General features: G+C 52.3%; 10 protein-coding genes across 10 annotated transcripts; 7 read left to right on the top strand and 3 right to left on the bottom strand.

Annotated features, from left to right (window-relative positions):
* Nucleotides 1-215: 215 nt before the first annotated feature.
* CTAM01_09571 (ATP12 chaperone) lies at nt 216-1465 on the top strand (the record flags this gene model as incomplete). The annotated part of the gene is made up of 2 exons (XM_060525590.1): nt 216-582; nt 672-1465. The coding sequence occupies 2 exons, from the start codon at nt 216-218 to the stop codon at nt 1463-1465; spliced, it is 1161 nt and encodes a 386-aa protein (XP_060379836.1).
* An 890-nt stretch (nt 1466-2355) lies between these two features.
* On the top strand, nt 2356-3224 carry CTAM01_09572 (uncharacterized protein; the record flags this gene model as incomplete). Its single annotated transcript, XM_060525591.1, has 2 exons — nt 2356-2780; nt 2840-3224. The coding sequence occupies 2 exons, from the start codon at nt 2356-2358 to the stop codon at nt 3222-3224; spliced, it is 810 nt and encodes a 269-aa protein (XP_060379837.1).
* A 1568-nt stretch (nt 3225-4792) lies between these two features.
* On the bottom strand, nt 4793-5677 carry CTAM01_09573 (uncharacterized protein; the record flags this gene model as incomplete). Its single annotated transcript, XM_060525592.1, has 2 exons — nt 4793-5359; nt 5495-5677. The coding sequence occupies 2 exons, from the start codon at nt 5675-5677 to the stop codon at nt 4793-4795; spliced, it is 750 nt and encodes a 249-aa protein (XP_060379838.1).
* A 2265-nt stretch (nt 5678-7942) lies between these two features.
* CTAM01_09574 (uncharacterized protein) lies at nt 7943-10020 on the bottom strand (the record flags this gene model as incomplete). Its single annotated transcript, XM_060525593.1, has 3 exons — nt 7943-8303; nt 8363-9401; nt 9456-10020. The coding sequence occupies 3 exons, from the start codon at nt 10018-10020 to the stop codon at nt 7943-7945; spliced, it is 1965 nt and encodes a 654-aa protein (XP_060379839.1).
* A 605-nt stretch (nt 10021-10625) lies between these two features.
* Nucleotides 10626-11499, top strand: CTAM01_09575 (WW domain binding protein 11; the record flags this gene model as incomplete). The annotated part of the gene is made up of 2 exons (XM_060525594.1): nt 10626-10698; nt 10763-11499. The coding sequence occupies 2 exons, from the start codon at nt 10626-10628 to the stop codon at nt 11497-11499; spliced, it is 810 nt and encodes a 269-aa protein (XP_060379840.1).
* A 6317-nt stretch (nt 11500-17816) lies between these two features.
* On the top strand, nt 17817-18434 carry CTAM01_09576 (uncharacterized protein; the record flags this gene model as incomplete). The annotated part of the gene is made up of 1 exon (XM_060525595.1): nt 17817-18434. A coding segment is annotated over one exon (618 nt), but the record flags the coding sequence as incomplete, so codon positions are not given.
* Nucleotides 18435-19046: 612 nt separating this feature from the next.
* On the top strand, nt 19047-19934 carry CTAM01_09577 (uncharacterized protein; the record flags this gene model as incomplete). The annotated part of the gene is made up of 1 exon (XM_060525596.1): nt 19047-19934. One exon carries the CDS (start codon nt 19047-19049, stop codon nt 19932-19934), a length of 888 nt encoding a protein of 295 aa, XP_060379842.1.
* A 480-nt stretch (nt 19935-20414) lies between these two features.
* CTAM01_09578 (uncharacterized protein) lies at nt 20415-20753 on the top strand (the record flags this gene model as incomplete). Its single annotated transcript, XM_060525597.1, has 1 exon — nt 20415-20753. One exon carries the CDS (start codon nt 20415-20417, stop codon nt 20751-20753), a length of 339 nt encoding a protein of 112 aa, XP_060379843.1.
* A 652-nt stretch (nt 20754-21405) lies between these two features.
* Nucleotides 21406-22543, top strand: CTAM01_09579 (uncharacterized protein; the record flags this gene model as incomplete). Its single annotated transcript, XM_060525598.1, has 3 exons — nt 21406-21615; nt 21687-22216; nt 22282-22543. The coding sequence occupies 3 exons, from the start codon at nt 21406-21408 to the stop codon at nt 22541-22543; spliced, it is 1002 nt and encodes a 333-aa protein (XP_060379844.1).
* Nucleotides 22544-23817: 1274 nt separating this feature from the next.
* Nucleotides 23818-24288, bottom strand: CTAM01_09580 (uncharacterized protein; the record flags this gene model as incomplete). Its single annotated transcript, XM_060525599.1, has 1 exon — nt 23818-24288. The coding sequence occupies one exon, from the start codon at nt 24286-24288 to the stop codon at nt 23818-23820; it is 471 nt and encodes a 156-aa protein (XP_060379845.1).
* Between the last annotated feature and the right edge of the window lie 936 nt (nt 24289-25224).

Below are 25224 nucleotides of genomic sequence, written 5' to 3' on the forward strand. Positions count from 1 at the left end.
AACCTCGTGCACCGAGGCTTCACCGAGCTCACCTCCCGAGACCGTCCCGCATTCTGATGGCACGCTAAGACATAAGCCAATCATACCCCTGTATGCCCGACCGGGGCTAGCCGCGAAGCTTCCAAAAACTAATTCAACGACCAACTTGCATTTTGTAGCTGCAGCTCCCATAGCTCCAATCCATATCTACAACCACGAAAGGGCGTACCATCACAATGAAGCCGTCAACACGCATCCCGCTGCGCCTTTTTACAGCGACGTCGTCGCCATTGGCTTCGTCAGCCAGACGGTCGACCTGCGCCGCTGCTGCCTTCAATGCGCGCGCCATCTCGACGACGCCCCTCAAGCCCGCCGAGGTCGCGCCCGTGGTCGGCACGGGACCGCCGCCGGAACCGCCCATTGCTGACATCGCCGCCGAGGACCGGGCAGCGGCGGCGCGGATCCGTGTCGAGAGGAGGAAGAAGCAGGCCGAGATGCTCAAGCACGCCAAGCGGATCCGGACGTCGGCCGAGGCCAAGTCGAGTGCGCCGGGGGCTTTGAAGAGGAGGTTTTGGAATGATGTCAGTGTGCAGGAGGTAGATGGTATGTCTTCTTTTTCTATCCCATGATCAACAGCTCGTGTCACGATGGACCGCCTTGGAGAGATTGGCTAACGTTGGCGTTCAACACAGGTGCCCTCCAAGTCCACCTCGACTCCCGTCCCCTCCGCCACCCCAACACCAAGGAAATCATCCGCCTCCCGCCCTCGAAGCAGCACCTCGCCTCGGCCCTCGCCATCGAATGGGACCTCATCACCTCGGCCGAGCAGGCGACGAAGCAGCACCTGATCCCCCTGACCTCGCTCATCTGCCGCGCCATCGACATCGCCGCCGACGACGCCGCCAACGACGGCGCGATCCGGGCGCACGTGGCCAACACGCTGATGCGGTACCTCGACACGGACGCGATGCTCTGCTGGGCGCCGCCCGCGGGCGCGACGGACACGCGCAACGACGCGGGAGAATCGCTGCGCGACGTGCAGAAGAGGACGGCGGACGCCGTCGTGGGCGCCTTGACGGGGCGGGTGTGGCCCGGGATCGAGATCACGCCGGTGCTGGACGGGCATAGTATCGTGCCGCAGAGGCAGGCGGAGGGGGTGAGGGAGGTTGTGCAGGGTTGGGTTATGGGGCTTGACGCGTGGGAGCTGACGGGGTTGGAGAGGGCCGTGTTGGCGGGGAAGAGTCTTTTGGGGGCGGCGCGGTTGGTCGTGGAGTGGAGTGAGGGCCCTGTTGGGGAGTATCGCGATAAGAATGGGAAGGGGGGCAAGTTTGGTGTCGAGGAGGCTGCTACGGCGTTGAGCTTGGAGGTTACGTGGCAGACTGGGGCGTGGGGCGAGGTGGAGGATACGCATGATGTTGAGAAGGAGGATTTGAGGAGGCAGTTGGGGAGTGTTGTGTTGCTTGTTTCTGGTACGAACCGGAAGTGAGATGTTGCGATGTGGTGATCCTCGTGATTGAGGTACTTGGGTGGTGTATTGATAGAGACTGGGGGGCTGTACATCAAAAAAGATAAGAGACACCTGGTTCCAGAAAGCCAAGGATGTTTTCATGTAGAAGTAGTTGTTTGAACAAAAGTTGGCGATGGACCACTCTTTACACTCAATTCTGGATGCTCTTTCTTGCGGCGAGCTCTCCAACCGTAATGTTCCTTGCCCTACTATGAAAATTGATGGAACGTTATTGCCTTGTAGCAGAGCGACCTGACTGGTACAAGTCCTATCTCTCATGGCGGTGGCCTCAAATCGTCTCCTAGGATCTAGAGAGCTGGGCGAGTTCATTGCTCCTCTGCTCAAAGCTACGTTTCACATGTAAACTCTCTCAAGGGCACTCTTTAGGATGAAGAAGAAACTTAACGTTCGAGGCTTTAGGGGTTACTCTCCAAAATCGAGAGAATGAACCAGTCATATCAACGATGCGACTCTGGGCAAGGGGGGATGCAGCCTGGTTTCAGCGGTTGATGAGTGGCGCAGGGTCTGTGACTGTGATTCGACATCTTTAAGGCACTCTTTCAGGTTTCGCTATCTGCCAACGAGTACCTGCGCAGGCGCCCCAAAACGACCAAAACGACTTGTGAAAAGCCTTCAAGAAAGCCTGACGCGCGCTCCCATTCGACGAGAGGTAATCTTGGAGGGTGGCCGGCTACTCGTGATTTGCCACTGCAATGGCCCTTTTATACAAACCGCCGCCCATTTCTTGCATTGCATTTTTCTTCTCGTCATCTCATCTACATTTACTTTGCTTCCAAAATACCTGTCTTTTTGGCCGAGAAAACCAGTGTTGTTGAGTGTCTGGACCGTGTTCAGAGCTCGCCGCCCAAATGTCTTTCGGCTGGTCTGCCGGAGACATTGTCGCAGCTCTCCAACTGCTTAACAAAGTCCGCATCGCTTTGAAAGACTCTGGAGGCTCCAAGACCGACTATCAGGATGCTACGTCATTCCTTGACGAGTTGTCGACTACACTCCGCACTCTCGACAGCATCCAGATTACCTCTCCACACCCAGAGCTTCTGCAAGATATCAGCGACCACGTTGAACGTCTGCGAAAAGAGATTGATATGTTTCTGAAGGCCTTACAGAATGACTATGGGGGTTCACTTGGACCTTTCTCTACATCCAGCAAACCCACAATGTTACAACGCAAAATCCAGTATGGAATGTCAACCTCGAAGAGGGTCCAAAGTCTGCGCGCAAAGATTGGCCCCGAGTTATCAACGCTACAGATTAAATTAATGAACCAGATGTTGTTAGTATAGATCATTAAACCCCTTTATACCAATGCCATTGAATTAATAGAAACCTTAGGCTTGTTTTTGCCAAATTACCATCTGATATTCAGCGTCAGATGGAACATACCACGAAAGCGGCATTGGAATCGTACAGCCGCAACCCAGAAATTAGAACCATTCTACAGACTTTCGAATCCCAAGGAATGAAGCTAGATGGCTGCCTTGAACGAACTTTCGAGATTCTGTGCAATCTCGAAGTTGTGAGCACCGAGATTCGGACACGAGACCGGCAGCAGGGGCAAGTACCTTCAGACCAACCGGAATCACGGCCATTGGCAGCACCAAATACCCGAGATATCATAGCCGAGGATTGCCTTGATATGGATGCTTTGTCTTCAATCCTACAGGGCGGCCAGCAAGTCGCGGTTGGACTGATCAGCATTTTGAGAGCCGTGGTGTAAGGAGCCTTCTCCTACAAAGATTTCGAAACCCCCTGGTCTTCCTGGAAACTGACGAGTACCAGATGCCTAGTTTCCTTGGCTATCATGACAGGCTATCAGGAGACTGTGCTCCCACTTTTCAAAGGACTGAATCTCATTCTTCTTCAACCTTCCACGGGCGGGATCAAACTCATTGATGCCCTAGGAAGAAGGGCGACTCTGCCGTACGACTGCGGGAGGTCCTGGACAGTAAGTAATGATCCGAATACCAAGTCGCTCTTACATGATACGAATAGCTCCGGAGAGTTTACTGAGTGTACTTAAATTAGATCGTTGAGCAGACCATCCAAGTGTGGTTCCAGGACTGCCCGGGAGAGGACCTTGTCCGGAAGGGGATGTACTATGTTGTCGACGCAAAACACCCGTCAAAATTTCTCACCGAACAGTCTTGGCCTGGATTTGCTAAAAATGGCGCGACAATTCAAATGTTCATTCCCACGAAGAATTGCACGGAGTGTGGCGGCACTATTTCTTCGGAGTATGCGAAAAGTCATGATGTTTGGTAAGCATGATTCGTTTCATTCTCGGGGGCTCTGTTTATTCTCGACTGCACACCTTGACGGATAGAATACCACAAGAAAACGTACGAGGCTTGAAGCAGCTGATCCTGACGCATCCACATCTAGCTCGGCTTGCAGCAAGCAGTACATGCCCGTTGTCCATGGCGGTTTTATATGCGCCAAATTGGACGAGCATTTCAAGTCTACAGAGAACGTTCGCGCATTGAAAGCTGGGGCGGCGGAGAACACACTTTCTGGATCACAGGGAGACAAAAGTAACCCCGACGGTATGGCTTGGCTGTCAACTCAGAATCGGCAGCCGATACATGCTGTTCACTATTATAGGGAAAGGTTGCCGCCCACACAAGTCAGCGAGCCCAACGTAGTGACAAGACGCTGGCGGGGATCTCTGCGTCCATTTTCGATGCGACACCGTTATTTATCCCCGAAACTTGGGGTTGGCGTCACCTTCGCCAGGTTGCCCGGGTACAGGGAGGATTCATCAGATGAGACCTGATGTCTAGAGAGCTAGCAGTGAGAACACATGATTTGATTTTCTAAATTTCATTGAGTTTAAGCCTTTGGTAAAGCGCAAATGAAAATTGAATACCTACATACCTCGATGAGGTTCCTGCTCCGAATCCTAGTCTCAATTTTTATTTGCAAGTGAAGAGCGAGTAATGGGGAGATAGACGGATGTAGTGAACAATGTAATTCGCATCACCGTACCCGGCCGTGACTATACTGCGTACTAAGTAAGGACTGTAATCATCTCCCATCATCAAGAGACATGCCATCGTCAAATACGTTACAAAAGGTGTCCAGCCTTATTAACAATTCTCCCCCAAAATTAACTCCTGGTCATTAAGGAATGAAGTAAGAATGAAAACCTTGCCCTATGCCCCTTATTTTCTCCGATTCATCTTTTTGCAGATCCCGGTTGTAAAAACACAACAAAAGGGAAGGGGGATATGGTATACAAGGTACAAAGGAATCGTTGTCCGTGACAAGACTCGATGCAAAATTCCTTTACATCAAACCGACAGCAGCAACGAAGGCGCCCAAGGCAGCGCCAGCAGCCAAGACGCCGCGGTTGGCATCAGCAGGAGCAGCAGCATTAGTCGAGCCAGAGCCAGACCCGCTCGTCGCCTGGGCGGCGAACGCGCCAGTGAAGGTCGTGAGCAGCGTGCTGCTGCCAGACACGGCCTGGGCGACGGTGGCGGGGCCGGTGGTGGCGACGCCGTTGACGGTGCGGGTGAGGGTGACGGTGTCGGTCTTGTAGGCCCAGCCGGGGCCCATGCCACCCCAGGCGCCGCCGGGACCCCACCAGCCGTCGACGGGGCAGCCGGTGATGGTGACGGCGGCGGCGTCGCCCGTCTTGGAGCCCCACCAGCCGCCGCTGTAGGTGAAGGTGCTGGTGCTGGCGCACGAGGTGAAGGCGTTGCAGACGGAGGAGGAGACGGAGGTGTAGGTGGAGAGGGCGGCGGCGTCCGAGGTGCAGGCGGACTTTACGCAGTCGTTGAGCTGCGGGGCGTCGGTGCAGAAGGCGGCCGGGGTGGGGGTTGCCGTGGCGAAGTGGGATGAGAAGCAGGAGCTCTGGTAAAAGTGTGTTAGCAAAACGCATTCGGAGTATATAGAGTTCAAGAGAATTGAGACGGTAGGTCTGAGGGAGAAGTTGGGACCGAAGGGCTGGGATGAACGGGAGGGAAGTGTGATAAAGCTTAGACTTACAGCGCATGAGGCAACACCGTTACCGAATCCGCCGGGGCCGAACCCGCCGAATCCACCACCGTAGGCGAATCCACCCCAGCCGGCGCCGTTACCGGGTCCAAAGCCACCGTTTCCGGGTCCAATGGGGTTGGCGACAGCGGCGGCGCCCTGAGCCAAAGCAGCAGCAACGAAAGCAGCCTTCATTTTGGTTGATTTGATATGTGTTTTCTTGTTGTTGTGAAAAGTTCGATGAAGAGAAAATCCCCTGCGCCTGCAGATAGATGTAAATGCGTGTAAATGAGTTTGGCTGATGTTTTATGTTGCGACGGAAGAAGGAAGATGAGATGCAATTCCGATGTGATGGTTCAAAACAACTTTCAAACAATGGACGAACTGAAGCTCCAACGACTTGTCTTTATATTCCGTGGAAAACGACATGACCGCCTCTTCTCTCTCTGCATCGCTTTCCGCGCACGCCCTTACACACCCCCTTCGACTACCGTTGCCTTACTCCGCTAGTCTCACTCAAATGCCGTACGAAGTGGTGCTGATGAACACGGCATGAGGGACATGGGGAGGAACAGACAGCTTCGGTCCCGAGCAGGCGCATGGCCGCATGGCAAAAAAAACGAAAAGCAATGACAGGGTCTTGGCGTGCATCTTCGTTTCCTCTCTCCTCTACTGGGACAGTGGAGGCGAGGAGGAGCCGCCTTGGTCCCACGGACACCGCGGTTTGTGACTCTAGCTCTTTGAACCTCCGCAGATCCTACCGGATGCCTAGACTACGCTACTGGTTCCTCTCACGCGCATCACACCTCCTCTCCCAGAGCCGTGTATCCCCCTCCATCCCACAACTCTGGTCTGCTTACCTTACCTCACATCCCAGCAGCCTCAGCTCGCGCGCATATCTTCTCGCCCTGTCCGACCCTTGATCAAAGCCCCCAACCGCGCGGCCCTGCATGGCAGGATCCCCCCCGGACGGTGTCACCAGGAAAAAGAAGGAACAAGAGCGTCGCGAATGTGTGGATGTTTGCCCTCATGGACACACAGAGCCTCTCACTCACAAAAAGTCAGACTTTAGCTGCTGCAGTCGGACAAAACGCTAGTGGCTCGTCGGCAAGTATGCTTAGCTATTAGCTCCAACGGGGGGTCTCTCGCGCGTCGCTGAGAGGGCGAATGTGTGATGTGACACAACATGGAAAAAAGAATGCTCATCCGGGATGGGGTTTGGGGAACACCGGTCCACCACCGCTAGTGTTCGGTTCGGCGATCCGTCATGTAAGTCCAAGCCAATCAACACCAACCTCCATTTCAACCGCATTGCGCTCTCGGTCCCCCGGGTAACTCCATCATACCTGGGGAATAAGGTACTTTTTTAGTACTGGGTGAGGTGAGGAAACACCAAAACGATGGAGAAGGGAAATCCGTCTCTATGCTTGGTTTCTCTGAAGCGTATGTACTTTCCTGCGAGGAAGCGTCAGCCCACGTTTCCCACCCCATTCGGGGTTTTGGCAGAAACATCAAAACAGAAAAAGGGCTGACGTATGCCCCTAGGGCTTTTATTCTGTCGTCCGAATGGGTTGCCTTCCTGCTTCCTGCTGCCGACGGATCCAGCTCGTCGGGAACAGCGCATTGCACTGCACTGCACCTTCAAGTCGGGACGAGGACGAGAGAAGAAACGAAACAGAAAACGGCGTCAGCGAAAAAAGGGATGGATGATGACTGTCTTTGCGCCGGAAAGGGAACGTGACCACCGAGAACTAGGCCGAAGCGCGTTCACCGCATTTGTTTCAGAGTATGTGCTTATCCTGCTCGCTCGGTGCCGGCTGATCGACACAACCATCACCACCACTAAAAACAGACCGCCCGCCGTCAGGCTTTGGCAGCCCCGATCGTTGGCTTAGCTGCCGTCGTGCCGAGAGGCGAGGCTGGTCATATCTGCTTCAACTAAGGCAGGTACTCTCACGGGGCTTCGCGCAAGCCTCAAAAGATGACGCGGACAGGTTGGCACCGCCGTCGGTGAGTAAGCTGGGGAAGCTGACCGGAAGTGAGAGGAAGAAAAGTATCAATTGTTTCTGTGCGTGTTTATTCATCTCTAGTCCCACGTGTGTCGGATGTTCGGCCGTCTGCAACGCCGTCTCATCCCCTAGAATTAATCCCAACCCGAAAAAAGAAGACCCTGCTTGCTTAATGCTGTGTGAGCAGGCCTGTCCACCTGAACCTGTCCATCTGCAAACTCCAACGCAAAAAGAAATGCCCGAAATCTCATCTCAAACATGCCATTGCTGCAGGGCAGTCCAGTCCCAAACTCATACAAGTAGTCCCTCGCCTTTCTCGAACACCGCCTTATTGGCTCAATGACGTCCGTCTCATCATCATCGTAAATCGAATATTTGGACTCCAGATTCAGAGGAAGCCTCTCCGAAATGTTGTCCGACTCAACTGCGTCCAATTCCACACAGGTCTGCGCTACAGCATCGTGCCAAAGGTGTCCTCCTCCTCCTTGAAGGGGATAGGTTTGCGCGGACTTGCGTCGTCGGTAGTCTTCCGGTGTCGGAATGTGAAGCCGACGAAGAGGCTCTTGCCCATCTCGTCATCACGGTCCGCCATAGTCTCGAGGGCCTGCTGCTTGTCATGCACCTCCTTGTACTTGGCCATGTCCGCCTCATTACTAAAGTCATCGAAGTAACCGGCGTCCGTCTCTGAATCGAGCTCAGGCACGAATGGAGCCTTGGTGGTTCGTAGGGTGTCCCAGTCAACCTCGGCAAAGTAGTGGTGAGAGTTAATCTCCTTGAAGTTGGAAAAGCGCTTAGACCGAGAGTTGATGCAGCTAAAGCGTGGTGTCAGATGATGTCACAAAGCATGTCAACCGTGACAGGGCCCACTTACGTCGTAATGAAATTCCAAGTGCGGTTGCTGAGGAAGTAGTTAGGATCCTCCCAAACGGGCCGCTTGAGCACCTCGCGCCAGTGCTTCAAGTTCCTCCAAGTCTCGTCGGGTGTGGAGCCCGCAAAGGGAGGGAATCCGGTCAGAGCCTCGAACAGCATGCAGCCCAAACTCCAGTAATCCACCGTGTAGTCATACTCGTCTCCTCGAAGAACTTCAGGCGCCATGTAGTCGGGTGAGCCAACGATGGACTTGGCGTAGTTCATATCCTTTGCGCGCATTGTCTGGTACCCCTCCCTTCGCTCAGCTACTGTTCGCTTATCCATGGGCTTTCCGAAAGGTACTGAAGTCTCGGACGCCTTTTCGAGACGGACTCTCATAGATTCGATCTTGGCCGGCGCAAGCATACCAGCAGCTAGTCCAAAGTCCGTGAGCTTGACGTGTCCGGTAGAATCGACCAAGAAGTTCTCCGGCTTCAAGTCTCGATGAATGTAACCAAGCTGGTGAAGAGCATCCACGGAGCAGAACATCTCGGCGATGTAGAAACGAGCATGACGGTTGCTCAGAACGCCCGTGTTGTTGAGCAGCGTGCGGAAATCTCCTCCCGGCACATACTCCATGGCAAGATAGATACTCTTGTCATCCTGGAATGAGTAAAGAAGTCGGACAAGCCATTCACTCTTGGCAGTGGTCAGGATGTCACGCTCTGTCAGCACGTGGCGAACTTCGTCAAGCTTGAACAGCAGCTTCTTGCTCATGACCTTCAGCGCGCAGACTTCCCGAGTATCCTTCTTCTGCGCCAGGAAGACCTGACCGTAGCCTCCTTGTCCGACCTGGGTGAGGATCTGGAAGTCACCCTGGCGAAGTCTCACTCGTCTCTTTCTGAGGTTTGCACGCTCTCGTCCCTTGTACTTTGACCACATCTGATTGTAAGTCGCCTCATCGGTCTCTGGGGGAGGCGGGATCTCCGATTGGAAGTTGTTCAGGCGGTTCTGTCTGGAGCCGACATACGTAAGAAGGTCGAAGTAATAATCGAGAAAGTCTGCTTTCAGTCAGTCTTGCTTACGCCATGTCTAACAGAGTTCAATCAACATACAGAGCTGTGTCACGTTGACGAGTCTTCGCACGTTAGGGCGCTGCAGGATCTCCAGCTCTTCGGGCGTGAGTGCTCTCTGGGTGTTGAACTTGTTCCTAGGAGTCACAGCCTTCTCCTTGGGCTGGTATAGCTCGTGACGGGAGATAGCAGCATGGCTCTGTTGGTAGGGAGAGTCGTTGCCTCCCAAGCGCGAGACGGGGGGAGTGTTCTCCTGTCCATGGGACTTCTTCAAGGGGCTGCCTGCTGAAGTAGCTCCCTTGTGCAAGACGCTGTCCTCGACATTGGGACTGTATTCGTTGCCTCTTCCCGAAGACTGCGGGGTGGTGATCACACTCAGCGGGCGATCGAGTCTGGGTCTTTCCAGAACAGGTGTGCTCAACTTGAGCGCATTGTCGAAGGACTCGGGCAATTCGTGGGCGCCAGGGGGGTTCGTTCTCTTGCTGGGGCTGCCTTGGGGTGTGCTGGCTGGGTTGATGAAGCTATTTCTCGTAGGCGTCTCGGGTCGCGATGCTGCATTGTTGTCCCTGGTTCCTCCAGGAAACAAATTGGCCATGAAGCCCGACATTGTTGATGATGTTGTGAAGCAAACAGATTCGGGAGGTGGATTGATAGAGGATGCGAGCGGGGGGCGAAACTTAGCGACCAAAGGTATTAACCAATGTGCTTGGAGGGGTAATCGAGAAAGATGTTTGGGGGAGGAGGATCGAAAAGCACTGCAAGGTACGAATAGAGTTGCGTGCTCGAGATAAAGCGTAACCAACGCGGGTTATTGTGTTGTTATCTTCTCCGCCGTGGGGTTGACTTGGGTAGGAATCCAGGCGTGCCAGGGCGATGGATGGAGACAGACTGCCCAAGATCTACCCGACCTACGGAGGCTGACCACTGCACAGTCGATCGCTGGTGGGCACTTGCGTATTAGGGGGAACAAGGGAACAAAGCGACAGTGTTATTGGGTGCTGCGGGGCACCAAGTCAACAATGTTGCAGGGGCAACAATCATGCCCCTGTCCAGCTGAAAGCTGCACGTGATGCGATAAGCTCTATCGATAGTGACATATCGTCTTATCGCTATCAGACTAATCGATCTTCCAAGGTCGGCTTAGAAGCTTCTTGTGACATCGCCATTTAGACTTCTTCAATCAACCCCATCACGTCCATACTCACACCCAAAATGCCAAAAGAAAAGAATTATAACCCAGTCAACGCTCAGCGTAAAGCTGACAAAGCGAAAGCAATCAAGAAGGGTAATCCCCCCAAACAGCAACACATGAGCCAGTAAAGTCGTCACTAACCAAGCTCCTCTTCCAGGCAAGGCGGAGGTACAAGGCCGTCGCAATGAGAAGCTCGCACGCCGCAACCCCGAAAGACTCCAGAAACAGATAGACGACCTCAAGGGAATCACATCAAACGGAGGCAAGCTATCGCGCCACGAAGAACAGGTCCTCGAAGGCCTCGAGAAGGAGCTACGAGCAGTAAACAAGGCGCGCGAAGCGCTCGGCGACAAAGCACCCTCCTTTAGCCGCGGAGGAGGAGGATACAACCGCGATGGCGATTCTTCCGGCGGGGTCCTCGGAAAGCGGAGACGTGACAACGACGAGTTGACGAGCGACGAGGATGTCCCCGACGACGTGAAGCGGATCCCCATGCCCCGCGACACACCGCCACCGATTCCGAAAGAACTGATGGATAAGTGGTACGCAAAGAGACGTGCCAGAAGGCAGGCAGAGCAGGCGGAGAGGGAACCGCCAGAAGAGAGGGAGAAGAAGGAGAAGGAGGCCAAGGCCCCCGCGCCGGAGCCGAAGACTGTATACGAGGCGAAGCCGATGGTTCGGAATTTGACAAAGGAAGCCGTCACCGCTTTTGTGCCGACACACGTCAAGATGAAGCTGGACAAGGGCAAGGGCCAAGGTGGTCTGATGGAACCTGAAGAGGCGGATCGACTGGAGCAGGAGGGCTACCTGCAGACAACTGCGTCACTGGGGGATTCAGAGAAAACGAGACCCCACCAGGTTATGGTGGAGGAGGTAGAGGATGAAGACGTCTGAGTGGGGCCGTATGGTTCAAAGAGTCAACGACAACCAAGCTTTGATAAAGGCCACGGATCCGACAAGTCAGGAATTGTTGCTCTCAGCTGCTATACGGTACACAAAGCATCAAGTACAATTGCGCGCCAGCTGTCTATCCGAACGCACTCAGCCCCAAGGGTGTACAGTTACAGGGCGGACGGCGAGGATATCGCGTACCTGCGAGTCGCCAGGCTACACGTTTCCCGGATTGGCGATGGGTAGTGGAAGCGTCACCCACTTCCACAGCACAAAACTGTTCCGCTGTGGCTCTGATGGCAAAGTACAACAGACACTTGTTACCGCGCAACCGGACTCTGCAGCCGGTGAACCAGAGTAGCATCTCTGCGATGACGTCGGACTGAGTCTGCTGAGATACATAATTCTACCGAAGCAATAGGGCAGACTGTCAACTGGCTATAATTGCCTCTATCCGAGGCCACTGTTTGTGTCTTCTTAGCGAGCAGCAGCAGCATCTATGTAAAACAAAATGTTCTCCGCCATCTCCAGTGTTCAACAGGAATCAAACAGATGTACCCTGCTTTTGTGACATTACAGATTCGCAGCCCAGGCCTGTTTCCTTTTGGAAGACGACATCCCTATTGTCAGCATCGCTAGTCACCGACACCACTAGTTATCGACATACTAGAAACCCCTCCCCAATCCTTTGGCCCGTCATTCAACATGGACGCCAAAGTATCTCGCGACTCCATGGGCACCATAGCTATCTTCTTCAAGGAGAAAAGAGTATGCCCGGACAGGCACGACCGACTTCCCCACTGATGGTATTAGCAGAGCCTTTTTCGCCCATGGACATGCAAACCCTCCCCCCCCCTGACGAGCAGTCCATAGCGGGGGTATATAAACCCCCTCCCTCCCCCTTAAAGTTGACAATCTCTTCCCTCCTCCCATAAGCAAATGCTGTTGCTTGTAATCTCCCAACTTCCCAGAGTAGAAGTTCGTCCCTCCATCTCCTATACCCCATTTCGCAATTTCCAACTCGGCCGGTCACCGCTCCCTGACTCTACTGTTCTTCAGATGATGGACTAGTTGCAGGCTCTAAATCAGCGTCGTGGGTAGTCGGCGAAAGAACAATAAGCCCCAGGGCAGAGGAACAATCGGTGCGTGAACTTCTACCCTCTCCAAGACTTTCGGGGGGGGGGGGGGTACCTAAGAAGAAAAGTCTCCCTGGAGAGACAAAATGAAGCGCTTCACCAAAATCTTTTCTGTCTTTGTGAAAGCCTCTTATGAACATCCCTCCGAGTGGTCGTTGAAGTAAAGGGTCAAACATCTGAACAATGGCCTCTAGGCTCTGGCTCCTGGAAGGTGAGGACGAGAGGGGAGCAAGTTAGAGAGATAGGGCAGCCTGCCTACCTTACCAAAAAAGGGGCTATCAAAATCTGTTTAGCCAAAGAACAGCAATAAATTCCACTACTTTCCTCCAACTCGGGAAAAGCGAAGGAGAGGTGTGCTTTCTCACAGGAAAACGTATACCCTCCCACCGAAAAGTCCCCATCTCGTAAAAGACCGTCGTATCTCGTTTCCGTCTGGCCTTGCGTTGCTGAAAATTCTGTTACATCGCATTATTTCCACCAAGCATCGTTACCTTGACCAAATATCACAAAAAGAAAGGAAGGGCAAAATAAACTGCCGACCTAGGCTATCCCTATACGAAGAGACAAGGGCTTCCAACCGTCCACTCAGCCGCAGCAAGAAAAAGAAAAAGACTCAAATTTGCCGCGGATCCGAGAAAAAAGCTTAAAATCTCAAGTCTTTGCAGGTACTACGGGCGTCGGACTTTGACATGGCGAAAACGACCTAGAAACGTTGGGGCGCTATCCATCGCCATCGGGCGAAACCTGACTGTTGCCCCTTTCCTGCAACCAACTGATGCCCGTGTACTTGAAACCAGTCAGCATGTAACGGTACAGCGCATTCGCAAGTTATTCTGTTTGTGTAACCGGGATGTTACGTCTGCAAATGATGCTATTCAGACCACAAACCACACAGAAGCGGTGGGCAGCAGCCCGGGTCATAGGTCCGTCGGTCCGTCTGTGGAAAGCTGGACATATCTCAAGGTTTGAGACATGAAGCCAAAACCTGAAAGCTTTCCAAACACGATCTGGTGTGCCTAGTGTAGTCAACAGAGCTGACTACCAAGGCTGGAAAGCAGGAAGCTTTGCCCCGCCATCAACCAAACGGTATCTTTGAGATGTGGAAATCGATCACAGCTCCTTGAGTCCAATAACCAACAACGCACATGGTTCAGAGACGGCATCCACATGCTCTGCCACGTGTAAAGCAGGAATAACATCTCGAGACCTTCATCGCCCAATTATCGCTTCTCCAATGGGGTATACACCCCCCCTGTATCGATTTTCCAAAGCTGATTGGTTGCGGTTCTTGCCATTTTATGTTCCGTCATACTTTAGTTGGTTCTCGGCATAAGCTGTCCAACATTTCTTCCACACCAACATCACCGCGGATGTAGCCGGAGATGCTCCGTGCAGTCAAGGGTCAAAAGAAGTCCATTGAATATCAATCGATCAGCTTTTGGTCGGAAGGCCAAGTCGGTATCCCGGGAAGCCCCAACAACTGCAGTCGTACGAAGGAATCAGCAGGCTAAGGAGCGCCTGCGGGATTGCATCTGAAGAGACCCCTGGGCAGATACATGTGAGCGGCTGGGCTCGGAGCGGAGCTTCCGCCGTAGCAAGTAGGATTCGAAGAGTTCCCTGAATCTCGAGCAATGTTCTTTCCTGAATATGCATGCGACTCTGCGCGCGGCAAGTGAGCAGAAGTCAGTTCACCCATGCAGTAGCATATCAAGGCCCTGGTAGATACATTCAATGGGCATCTGTAGTCGCCTTGAGAAGTAGACGTTCCAATTTGATCGACCGCGGAGAGGCGGAGGTGGTTCCCTTGGTACTTCTAGTGCCATTCATCGTGGACTTAACCGTGTCGCCCGCGACAACCGATGTTATCTGTAACTTCCAGCGAAGCCTCTCTTGCTTAGTATTCTGAATGCTTGTAGGTGTTGCAGTTCGCAGTTGAAGAGCTAGAAAGCTTTTCCAACAGTCGCTAAGGTATAATTCGAGGCAAAGTGCTGAAGCGAGTGGAACAGAACGGTGAGACATAGCTGCCATCTTGGGATCCAGCGATTTGCGACCTAAGACAAGTCGATAATTCACCGATGCTGCCTTTTGTCATCCGTGGCGTTTAGCTTTCGTCTTCGGCAGTTGTTAGATGCTCGCTCAGCTCGAAAGCTGCATGACGGCGCGTAAACGGTAAAGGGGGTGTTGTCAATTTGCCTTGCGGACTTGCTTTTTCCTTTTGCTATCCGGGCCCGATTGCTTCAATCGTTAGAAACTCCGATAAACCATGCCAAGGGGGTCAATAAGAATGTGAGATGGGAAAATTCTGGTGTACGCGTATATTTCCGAGTCTCTGTTGCATGATCCTCATGTGTGACGTCCAGCACCAGGGCTGATGCTGCAGCCAGTGGAGCTTCGGAAGTCGGGTGTGTGCTAATTGTCAAATGATGATATGCCTTTGCATGTGTTCGTTGAGAAGATGACCTGATATAGATTGGTGGAGTGACAGTGGTGTCTTCGCGACAATGCATTCCTCCGATGGTTACTTTCTAGACATGAGCCACTCCACCTAGCCCATGGTGGGGATGACACATTTAGGACCATGTCGGATGCCCATAACTCTGACCTTTAGCATGAGCCCGGGGAGTAGGATCGCATTTGCTTCGGAGATATCGTAGTGCTTTGAAGGCATTATGAAAAGTGAGGAAAATTTCGGGCCGTAGAGAACAATTGTGCTCCGTATTCTCGATGCGGAGTATATTGTAGCTGTTATTGATTTTCTTTGGAAAGATGCTAATGTGTAGGATGTAACATGCAATGAGCCAATTCCAGAAGACGAATCTCCCATATAAAAGCACAACAGGTAAGGATTGTTGTGGTACCCGGGAAGCGGTGCATGGAGGTTGGTGTCAATCAGGTCGATGGCGATGGTGTAAGGTGGGGCATTATCCATGGAAGCCAAGCGTGAGGCGCTTCGATGCTGGGTAGGGTAGCAGGCAAGGGACCTAGGGTAGGAGAAGTGGCATCGAGATCGTCGTGGCTTGTAGTTGGATCGTTGTTTCGATAGCGGGGATGATTTCCAATTTGGGCTGTCTGGTGCAGCGCTGAATTGTTCGGTGCCGTAGGGTCGGTTCATTCGTAGTCTCAGATGCCTACAAGACATGATTAGTTATCTGACCATAGGATCTTGGCGTAGTTGGATCAAACACTGATGACTGCCAAGGGTCATCAATGAAGAGGACGAGGATGTATGCGAGGCATCGTGGGTTGGTTCTTGAGGCAAAACGGAAAGGGGCCGGCCGAGATGTGGAGATGGAGGATGAGATGCAGGCTATGGTAACATTTTGGCCTAGCTACTGGATTAGTTGACAGAACATCTGGTCCGGGTGTTTTGTGGACAAGGGTTATCAAGACGGAATCTTGGTCTAGGATCGTCGAGTAGTGTCCAAGGCAAGCCGCACCACGTCTCGATGCCTGCGCGTCGCATTGGCGTTGATTGGCTGAGCGTCAATGGCCGATAGAGGGGGAGGATCGTTTCTGGTAGGTAAGCGAGAGAAGATGGGCAAGTAGTTGGCATGGAGGGGTGACTGGCGAGAGGTTCTCCTGGGAGCAAAAGTGTGCGTGTCTTGGGAGACTGCAAGCCGCGATGGCGATGGCGATGGCGACGGCGATGGGATGGGGTCTGGGGAAAGAGATGGAGATGGCGATGATGGATGGGCATTACCAGAAACCGCAAAGGCACTGTGGCATGATTACATGTGATGAAGATGGAGAATTGATTGGACGGAGTTGGAACCGATTCGCCGTGGACTTTTCTTCTCCTTGGCTGCCTCAAGGTACCTACGTTACGGTAAGGCAAGGCAAGGTGAGGTAGAGTGCGACGGAAAGCTGAATGGAAGGGGAGGGATAGGAACGGATACGTCGGTGAGGTGAGGGCTGCATCTCATTACGGCGCCTCGAGGATCCTACCTGCCTGCCTACCTTGGGGTAAATGCAAGTGAGAAGCCACGCTGAGCACACCGTGATAAGCGGTCCACGCAGGCGCAGACGTACGTTACTGACAGACGCACGTTGGAGCCGAATGTTATGCACCTCCCGGTCTGGTACCTATTGGAGCGAACTGGACTTTCACACGCCTTCCATTGGCAGCCAAGAATAGGTAGACCAAGATGATCCTTCTACAAGTATCCACCGCCCATAGGTAATTAGCAGGTGCGGCCAATGGAAGAAAAAGGACAATGGAACTTGGTCAACCAAGGTAAGGCATCTTTGGGAGGCGACGCAAGTCGTTTCCAGGTTCTTTGCACTATCAAGGGTTAGTAGATCTCGGCTCAGGCCATCTTACGTGCCTAGATCTGGCTATGATGAGGGAAAGACCCGCCACGATGACTTTGAGGTTGGATGGGAGGAAGTGTGGCAAATATGCGACGGTGAGGCTTGACACATGCTGTGACTGTGGGGAAGCAGAGCCCAGTTTGTCTACCCAGAAATGGCAAGGTAACTGAAGTCAAGGCATGACATGCCTTAGCGTTCCAGGATTATAAAGCGCCGGTGCGTCTACAACTTATCGGTGGCATCAAGTGCTATACGTAGTACCTTACAGCAAGTTGAAAGAGTGAACATCAGGTGGAAACTGAGGCATAACTACATAAGAAAAGAGGGGGGGGGGGGGCGCCGGGCAGTTGGGATGGAAGGCACCATGAGAGGACGGGACCGGGAAGCGAAGGAAGCCAACCTGGAAAGGGATATGGGAGGAGCTACCTGCCGTGCGTGCCTGCCTAGGTACTAATTGGAATACGACCGATTTGTTTTCTTGGGGCAGGAGGGCCCAGGCCGCCTAGGACCTACCTAATTTAATGGAAGGAAGATTTGCCACCCAGCGCCTTTCCCATGCCGGAGTTTAATCCGACGGCCAATCAGCAACATTGGTCTCACCGGATTGAATTCCGCCACGTTGGGCATCCATCACTGGCCGACTCGCCGTACTCTTCTAAAACCCGCCTGCCCAACCTATCAGGAAACAGAAAGAACCACTTACCTTCCTGCCTTCATTTCGGCCTTCCCATACCGATCGTACGGAATATTACCTTAAACATCCAGTGTCCGTAGATCCCATTCATCGCCCTCCCTGTCGCCGGCGCCGTTATTGCTGCTGTCTACGCACCAAGGCCCGTACGCAACCACGGTCCGAGTCACTGGCTGTTCAATTTTGCCACCCTCACCTCTTCCTCCTCCTTCTATCCTCCACCACCACCACTCATTCACGCAACACCAGCGTCTCCTCGTCCTGCTACTACTCCTCCTTCTTACCTACCTCAAAATCCCCTGATCATTGTACAATGTCTACCGAAACCTACTCTTCATACAGCCCTGCCACTGGCAATTGCTGGCATATCCCTCGAGTCCACGGATACTCCCCAACTTGACTCCCAGGAAAACTCCAAATTCGGCTTCGATCTCAACCTCATTTCAGTCTGCACTTTGGTCTGCAGTCTCGGCTTCACAATGCGACCTCTTTCCCGGCTGTCTTACTCTACCTTACCATCCTGCTGGCCACTACCAACACATTCCGACTCTGCCGTCTTCTTACCATCAAAACCTTGCATTGGCCCCTTGAGTTCCGCTGCAGTGGACAGCCCCTCAGCTGCCGCCCTCATGCTTATCCACCCTCCCCTTCGTCTTTGCTGCTTCGATATACAAGATGCCAATTATGACAATCATGCGAGGAAAGGGTTCATCTCTCCAAGCCAGCAGCACACCTTCGCTTCGTGTACACCACCCCGTGTAGGTGTAATCCGCCGTCTGTCGGTTCTGTCTGTTGTTTAAGACATCTGGCAACTCAGGTCGCCTGGCCTGAAAAGACACGCATTGGGTGGAACAGCTGTAAGTCTATTCTCTCACTTTGTCCCCTGTCAGTCCCAGCCCCAGTAGAAACCCCCGACACGCATATCCCCAGCCGGAGCCCTTCTCCCACCTCCTTCATTGGGGGCCCGCTCAAATATCCTGTCGCGCCCCCATTCATCGGCATGGCCCTACAACCCCAGTCACTGTATTGCCCGTATCCTGCCATAGACTTTGCACCAAACTCCCAACCCCAAGCCAGTAAGTAGGTAGGAGTTCCTCTTCCTCCTCCTCCTTCTCCTCCTATTCCTCCACCCCTGGCTTCCAAAACTAATCATTTTTTATTTTTTTTTACTCGACCATCTTCTGTCAGCATCTTCTTGCGGCCAAGATACTCATATGTCCCCTAACCCAGATACTAGTTGCTTTCCAGCTGAGTTCTGAGTTTTTCCTCTGGATTCCGCTAGCACCGCCGTCAAGGCTCACGACAACGTATCCTCTTCAGAGTCCACCAAGATTCTTGTAAGAAACCGAAGCTACAGATTTTCAACCGAAGAAGAAGAAGAACACTCTGTTGTCCATGTGGGAGGCAACATGATGGCTCAGTCTGCCTACCCTGAGCTGGTGCCAATGTATACGTTACCACAACAACCGACCCAAACGCATATCAACGAGCCTCATCTGTGCCAGCGATGGTCTGGATGCGATTGCCACACAACTGAGTTTTCCATGGCCTCCGTGCACCAGGAAGTCGAGATTCAAGCCTATCGGCTGTTCGACTCAACAGCAGGGACTACGTCAGACTTCTCGACGGCCACTTGGGCAACCCAACGCGAATCGTGGCCTACGTACCAGCAGTTAGACTTCCAGCCACCTGAACCCATGGCATACAGTTCACACCATCTATGGCCAAATCCTGTTGACAGTCCTCCTATCTCAGGCCAAAATTGGCAGTACACACCCGATTTTCAACTCCAGGCTAGCCCGGCCCCAGGAACAACGGCAACATGCCATACGCCGGGGGTGTCTAAAAGTCGACAGCCGGAATCGATGAGTCAACCACCCATGAAGAAGACACGTCTTGTAGCGAGAGAGCACGTCTCACCGATGTACATGGCTTCTTTCGACGCAAACACGAATGTCACCGAGGCCGCCAACGAGCACAAGGAAAGTGACCATGACACTTGCTCTTCACCAAGACCGGAAGGGAAAAAGACGTATCGCGTCAAGAATCGAGCCGCCGCAAAGCGATGCCGCGAGAAGACAAAACAGCATGAGCTAGATCTCGCCGCTCAAGAGCAGCGAGTCACACAGGAGCGAATGTATCTCGATGCCTGTGTATCTGCGCTCAAAAACGAGGTTCTGGTTCTGAGAAGCCAGATTCTCGAACACGGGGACTGCGACTGCGAGATGATACGAGGATATATCGCAAGAACAGCCAACAATGTCAGCATCGGGCTTCATGGAGAACGCCAGCTGGTTTAGGGGAGAGGTCATAACAACATCATCTACTCAGCCTGCATTTCGATGCTGGATGGACGAAACGAAAGAAGGTCGAACAAGATACAGTATCGAGCCTCAAGTATAGCGAAGGACTCTTGATACTAGCCTCACATCTGAAAGATGGCGAGCTGATACAATGATGACCGGCATCCAGCACAAGATGCAACATAAGCAAGGAGGTAAGCTTTCCATCATTCTTTCCTCTGAGAACTCCTTGTTCTCAGCTTCTCGCTCGAGAAGCCAAGAAATGAGCTCTATTGTCGAGACTTTGGTAAGAGTGTATTGGTCTACCTTACATTCTTCCTGAATTCCCACCTCCTGAGACACGGCTGTCATCACGATGCTAATCGTCACTCTCCCTCCTCTGTCTAGACACAAGCTAATCGCTGCTGTAGGCATACTGCACTGACCACGACGGGTTTGTGCCGTGCTCTCTCCACAAATCTCTGCTGCAATGTTGCGATGCAGTCAGCCAACCACAACGACAATTTGGAGAAGCGCTCTGAGGGGTACAAAACCCCCCACCACAAAAGACGCCCCGGTTTGGCTGAACATCTTGGAACCACCCCCGCCAATCAACGGTCGACTGAGCCTGCTCCAGACGCTAAAAACGACCTGATTAGCAGTGCCGCATGTACCTCGACTTGTTGGCGGGTTGCATTACAACTGGCGCAACCAAGGTCTTTGTGCAACCAAATGATCTCCTGCACTCAACTGGTTTCTTTTCTTCTTTCTTCAGGCCTTTTCGTGGTCTCCCCCGCCTTATTCCCTTTGGCGGATTTCCATCGAAAGCAGTCGTAAGTGACTGGTTCATTATCCGTCGTCTCGCGGGTGCACAAGGCTTGGGGTTTCAGCAGCCATAGGCAGAGTCTGCAGATTGTCGGGAGTGTCTAATCCTAATTCCTGGCTGGGCTGCTGACACGAACCGACAGCTGAGCTGGGGTCCGATGCGCCAGCAAACTCTCGATAGCCGCAGCGGCCACTCGCACCTACGACATCCTTGCATTTCTGTCCTTTCTGTGGGTGGATGGATCGCGCAGCAGCAGCCTCTACCTTGCTAATGGGCTGGCCTGGCCATGGCCAGACGATTCCATGGCTTTGGGGAGCTTTGCGAGCCAAACTTAACCTCTTTTATGTGGTTTCCGTTTATTAATATTATTTTTTTCATTTCTTCCCTTTTCGGTTTTCTTATTTACCTAGGGGGAATCGCGGCAGCTTTCCCGGCACCGGAACAATCCAAGTGGCCCAGCCAGCAACGGGCACGGGGATTTGGCTTGAGTCTTGTCCATCCATTTCGTCATACCTGTCTACCTCACGAGCTCCCAAGAAATTGAGAGACTACTCATCGGGACGGGCCTTGTCAGCACTTCCAAACACCTGCAACAGCAAAATAACATCACGACGATAACGAGAACGATTCAATCACGACCAAAATGGCCAGCGGGTCGGCAGTATGACACGCACCGTCAAAACGACTGAGACTTACCAAGCGACGCGGAGGGCGGATCTGGTCTGGCGGTTGAGGCCCGCTCTGGCTCTGGCTCTGGCTGTACCCTCTCTCAATTCGTCCACCCGCGCCATTTCAATTACTACGACGAATACGCAGACCTCGCCGTACCAGCTACACGCCCACGCCCATAATATTCACGCCTCCTTTTCCACTGTTTGTGGCTATCTCGGTTGTCCACCAGGCCTGCCCATGGACCTGTGGCAACGCTCACGATGAAACCACAGCGCGAGCTTTTACCTGCGGGCCCAACAGCAGCCAGCAGCGCCTCGTCGGAACGGGAGACAACCCCGCAATCTGCCACTGGTACCACGTCTTCTGCACCAAGACGACGTCCGCAGACCAAAATCGCCTGCACCTCATGTCGTCGCAGGAAATCAAAATGCGATGGCCAACGTCCCGTGTGTTCCTTGTGCGCGGGCATGGGTCGCACCCGCTGCGAGTACGATGCCGGCCCCGACGTCACACGCTTCGCTGCCCTGAAAACAAAGCACGAGGAGCTTCAACGCCGCCTTTCTCTCTTTGAAGAGCTTTTTCGCCTTCTATCTATGCGCTCCGAGCCGGAATCAGTCGAAATTATCAGGCGGATGCGGACTCTGAATATAGAAACCGATCTGGACGACTTGGTCAAGTTTATCAAGAACGCAGATCTGCTCATCCAGCTGGCTTCTGCACAAGCCGAACCCCCTGCATCGGGGACACCCACGAACCTCCAAGACCCTCCCGCCGAGGATATATCCTCCCTACTCGAGCTATTGTATATCACACTCGGCCTCATGGCTTCTTCATTCTCCGTGGCACTAGCTGACCCCAAGATATCAGAAATTCGGCTGTTTCTAAACTCGACGCAACGGCTCGCTTAGCCTTTCTTGATACGATAAGACTTCAGATCGAAGCCTTTATCACTACCGAGCGTAGTCAATCTGGCCCCGTTGAGTCTGTCAAGATGGAGGGGCTGGTCGACGGGGAGATGGACGGTGCCGTGAATGGAGAACTGCAGGATGGCGTGGATGGCGTACACCACCATGAGTCAGGGGTTCCTCTCAAGCGACTACTAAACGATGATACGACAAAACCGAGATGATGCAAGATGCATGTTTTTGGAAGGCCGGCACGTCTTTGCATGAGACGTACGATGGGCGAAGCTTATGACTGGGCGAAGCGGTTGGGCTCGCACAAGGAAGGCGTTTTCAGACTGATGAGCAACGCTTGAGACGGCAATATCTACAGAATAGCCGCAATTCCCTCGGCGGCGCAATGGGTCGACGTTCTGCCCATGCAACAAGAGATTTTCCAACGACAATATTTTGCCTGATATCGGGAGACCACGGGCCTTTTGGGGGTAGCAGGGCTGTACGAATTCGCGACATCGAATTTGACACATCATGGCTCGTTTAAGGTTCCACAGCGGGACAAGGAACGGGACGGCATGAGGTTGGAAATGCGGGCACGGGAAACACCGAATGCCCGAGTTCGTATGCAGCGGTTGCACGGGCAGAAAGGGAGCACGAAGTTGCATCTGAGGACACCATTTGTGCCTTTCGGAATTCACTATGCCCGGGAAAAGGGGCGGCGCGCGAAAAGAGAAAAAGTCAACAAGACAAGTCTTATGACGGATCCAAGTTGAGGCAAAAGATTCAGACATGATGGCGAGGTATCGTGATATTTCAACGAACTCGAATTATACGGCACATGCCGAGTCTCTTCAATCACACGAGAGGAACAGTGAGCCTACATCTGGAATACAGAACGGCATTATTCGGTGTCTTGGAGCAAACACCCCTATGGGCCCAAGCATGTGACCCGTCCTCTGATCAAACACATCAAGAAGTCGAGCTTGAGCTGTGTCAACCCACAAAAAAAGGTCTACTGGGGGTGAGATGGGCTGGCTCTCACCTGAGCCTCTTCCGGCTGTACGTCAAATGAGAATGTCTTGATCAGAACGTCATGATGTGCACTGATGGGAGGGTGTGGTCCATGCCGAAGCACTAAGGTAGTCCAGGGGTGGTTTGTCCCTTACTGTGGTATACGCTGGTACCTAGTGAAGAATTGGGTATCCGTACCAGACTACGGGGATCTCTTTTTGGGCTAATTTTTTTCTATTTTGTTCTATCCCTCCGGTTTGCGGTGCACTTATTTTTCCCTTTTCCAACGGTCGCCTCAAGTGGGACGGACGATATCTCATGTTCTCAGCCTTTCTGGCCTTACCGGGCGTGCAGACGTACGACGCCTCGGGCCGAGTGTTGCATTTATTATGTGCCCTTGCCTCTGTGTTTTTGATGATCAGATGTGAATCACGGTTTGGCCGACAGGGGAAGAAGATATTGGACAGAAAAGACACGAGAAATCGAGTAGTATTCAAGCAAGCGTATAATTTACTGATGCACCGTCAAGATTTAGGAGAGCTGAAAGTACGTGTGTGGCACGTGGTAACTTGTTCGGAAAGAGGAAGAATGATTCCATGAAGGCGGGCGTATCCGTACGGATAGTACTTTTGAATACGGGTACCAATACAAAGCTTAGGACCGGCGGCAGGCAACTAAACCAGCTGCAGGCGGGGAAGAAAAAAAAACAACAATAAAGGGCGGTAAGAGAATGGTGGCTGGGGAAGGAGATAAAAAAGAGAGACAAACAATACGGCAGAGGAAAACAAGAGCGATGGACCTCGAGGATCAAGATCAAGAGACAATACCAGTGAGGTATGATCTCGATCGTCGATGAGGATTGTTTGGAGGCTGGCCCCATTGGGAGAAGGCCCAGAAGGGGGAGGAGGGGACCAAAAAAATGAAGGCTCTGACGTACGGACAGCGGGCGGGTACCCTTTCCCATCTGAGCTTATTATTCCCCCTCACCCTCTTCAGACGGCGCGCCGCGTTGAGGCCTTGAGGCTCAGGCTAGGAGCGGGGGGGGATCACGATGGCACTTTTAATCCATTCATGGTTTGCGGCTGCCAGTGAGGTAGCGGCGGTGCCAGTGATGGTCACGAGAGCGGTTGGGGAAGGGCTTCGGCCGATGTGGTTCATCGGTTCCGACTCGCGGTTCCGAAGAGTGACCTTTTTTTTTTTTTCGTTCAAGGACCTCAAGTTCCATGTTCCTTGAAACTTTTGGGATGGTGCAGGAATTTGGAGCCTGGTGCGAGGGGGGGGTTTGCTGCTATCATAATACCTTTACCTACCCATGAGGACCGGGAAAAAGCGCTGAAATAGTGGTAGACGGGTTCTGCGATGGCACCCCAAACACTGGCTGACAGCACCCAACCCTGAACCCAATCAGTCATCTCATGACTTTTGCCAGATTGTTTGGTTACTGTCTTGGGCGGCGCTCGCTCCGTTGTGACGGGTAATTACCTGTTTGCTCTTCCTGCATTTTCTGGGTCGAATGATGATCGGGTGTTCTTCCGTGCGCGTTGTATGTGCGATGCGACTTGTGTGGTTTTTTTCGGTTTTTTTTTGGTTTTTTTTTTTTTTTTTTTTTTTTTTTTTTTTATCACGGGCTTTTTTCCGGTTTTTTTTTTTCTTTTTTCTTTCTTCTTTTCTTTTTCTTTTTTTTTTTTTTTTTTTTTTTTTTTTTTTTTTTTTTTTTTTTTTTTTTTTTTTTTTTTTTTTTTTTTTTTTTTTTTTTTTTTTTTTTTTTTTTTTTTTTTTTTTTTTTTTTTTTTTTTTTTTTTTTTTTTTTTTTTTTTTTTTTTTTATTTTTTTTTTTTTTTTTTTTTTTTTTTTTTTTTTTTTTTCCCCTTTTCTTTTTACGTTTCGCTCTCTTTTTAAC

Source organism: Colletotrichum tamarilloi (assembly GCF_030869305.1).
Source record: "Colletotrichum tamarilloi strain Tom-12 chromosome Unknown Scaffold_38.1, whole genome shotgun sequence".
In the NCBI taxonomy this organism is placed as follows: domain Eukaryota; kingdom Fungi; phylum Ascomycota; class Sordariomycetes; order Glomerellales; family Glomerellaceae; genus Colletotrichum; species Colletotrichum tamarilloi.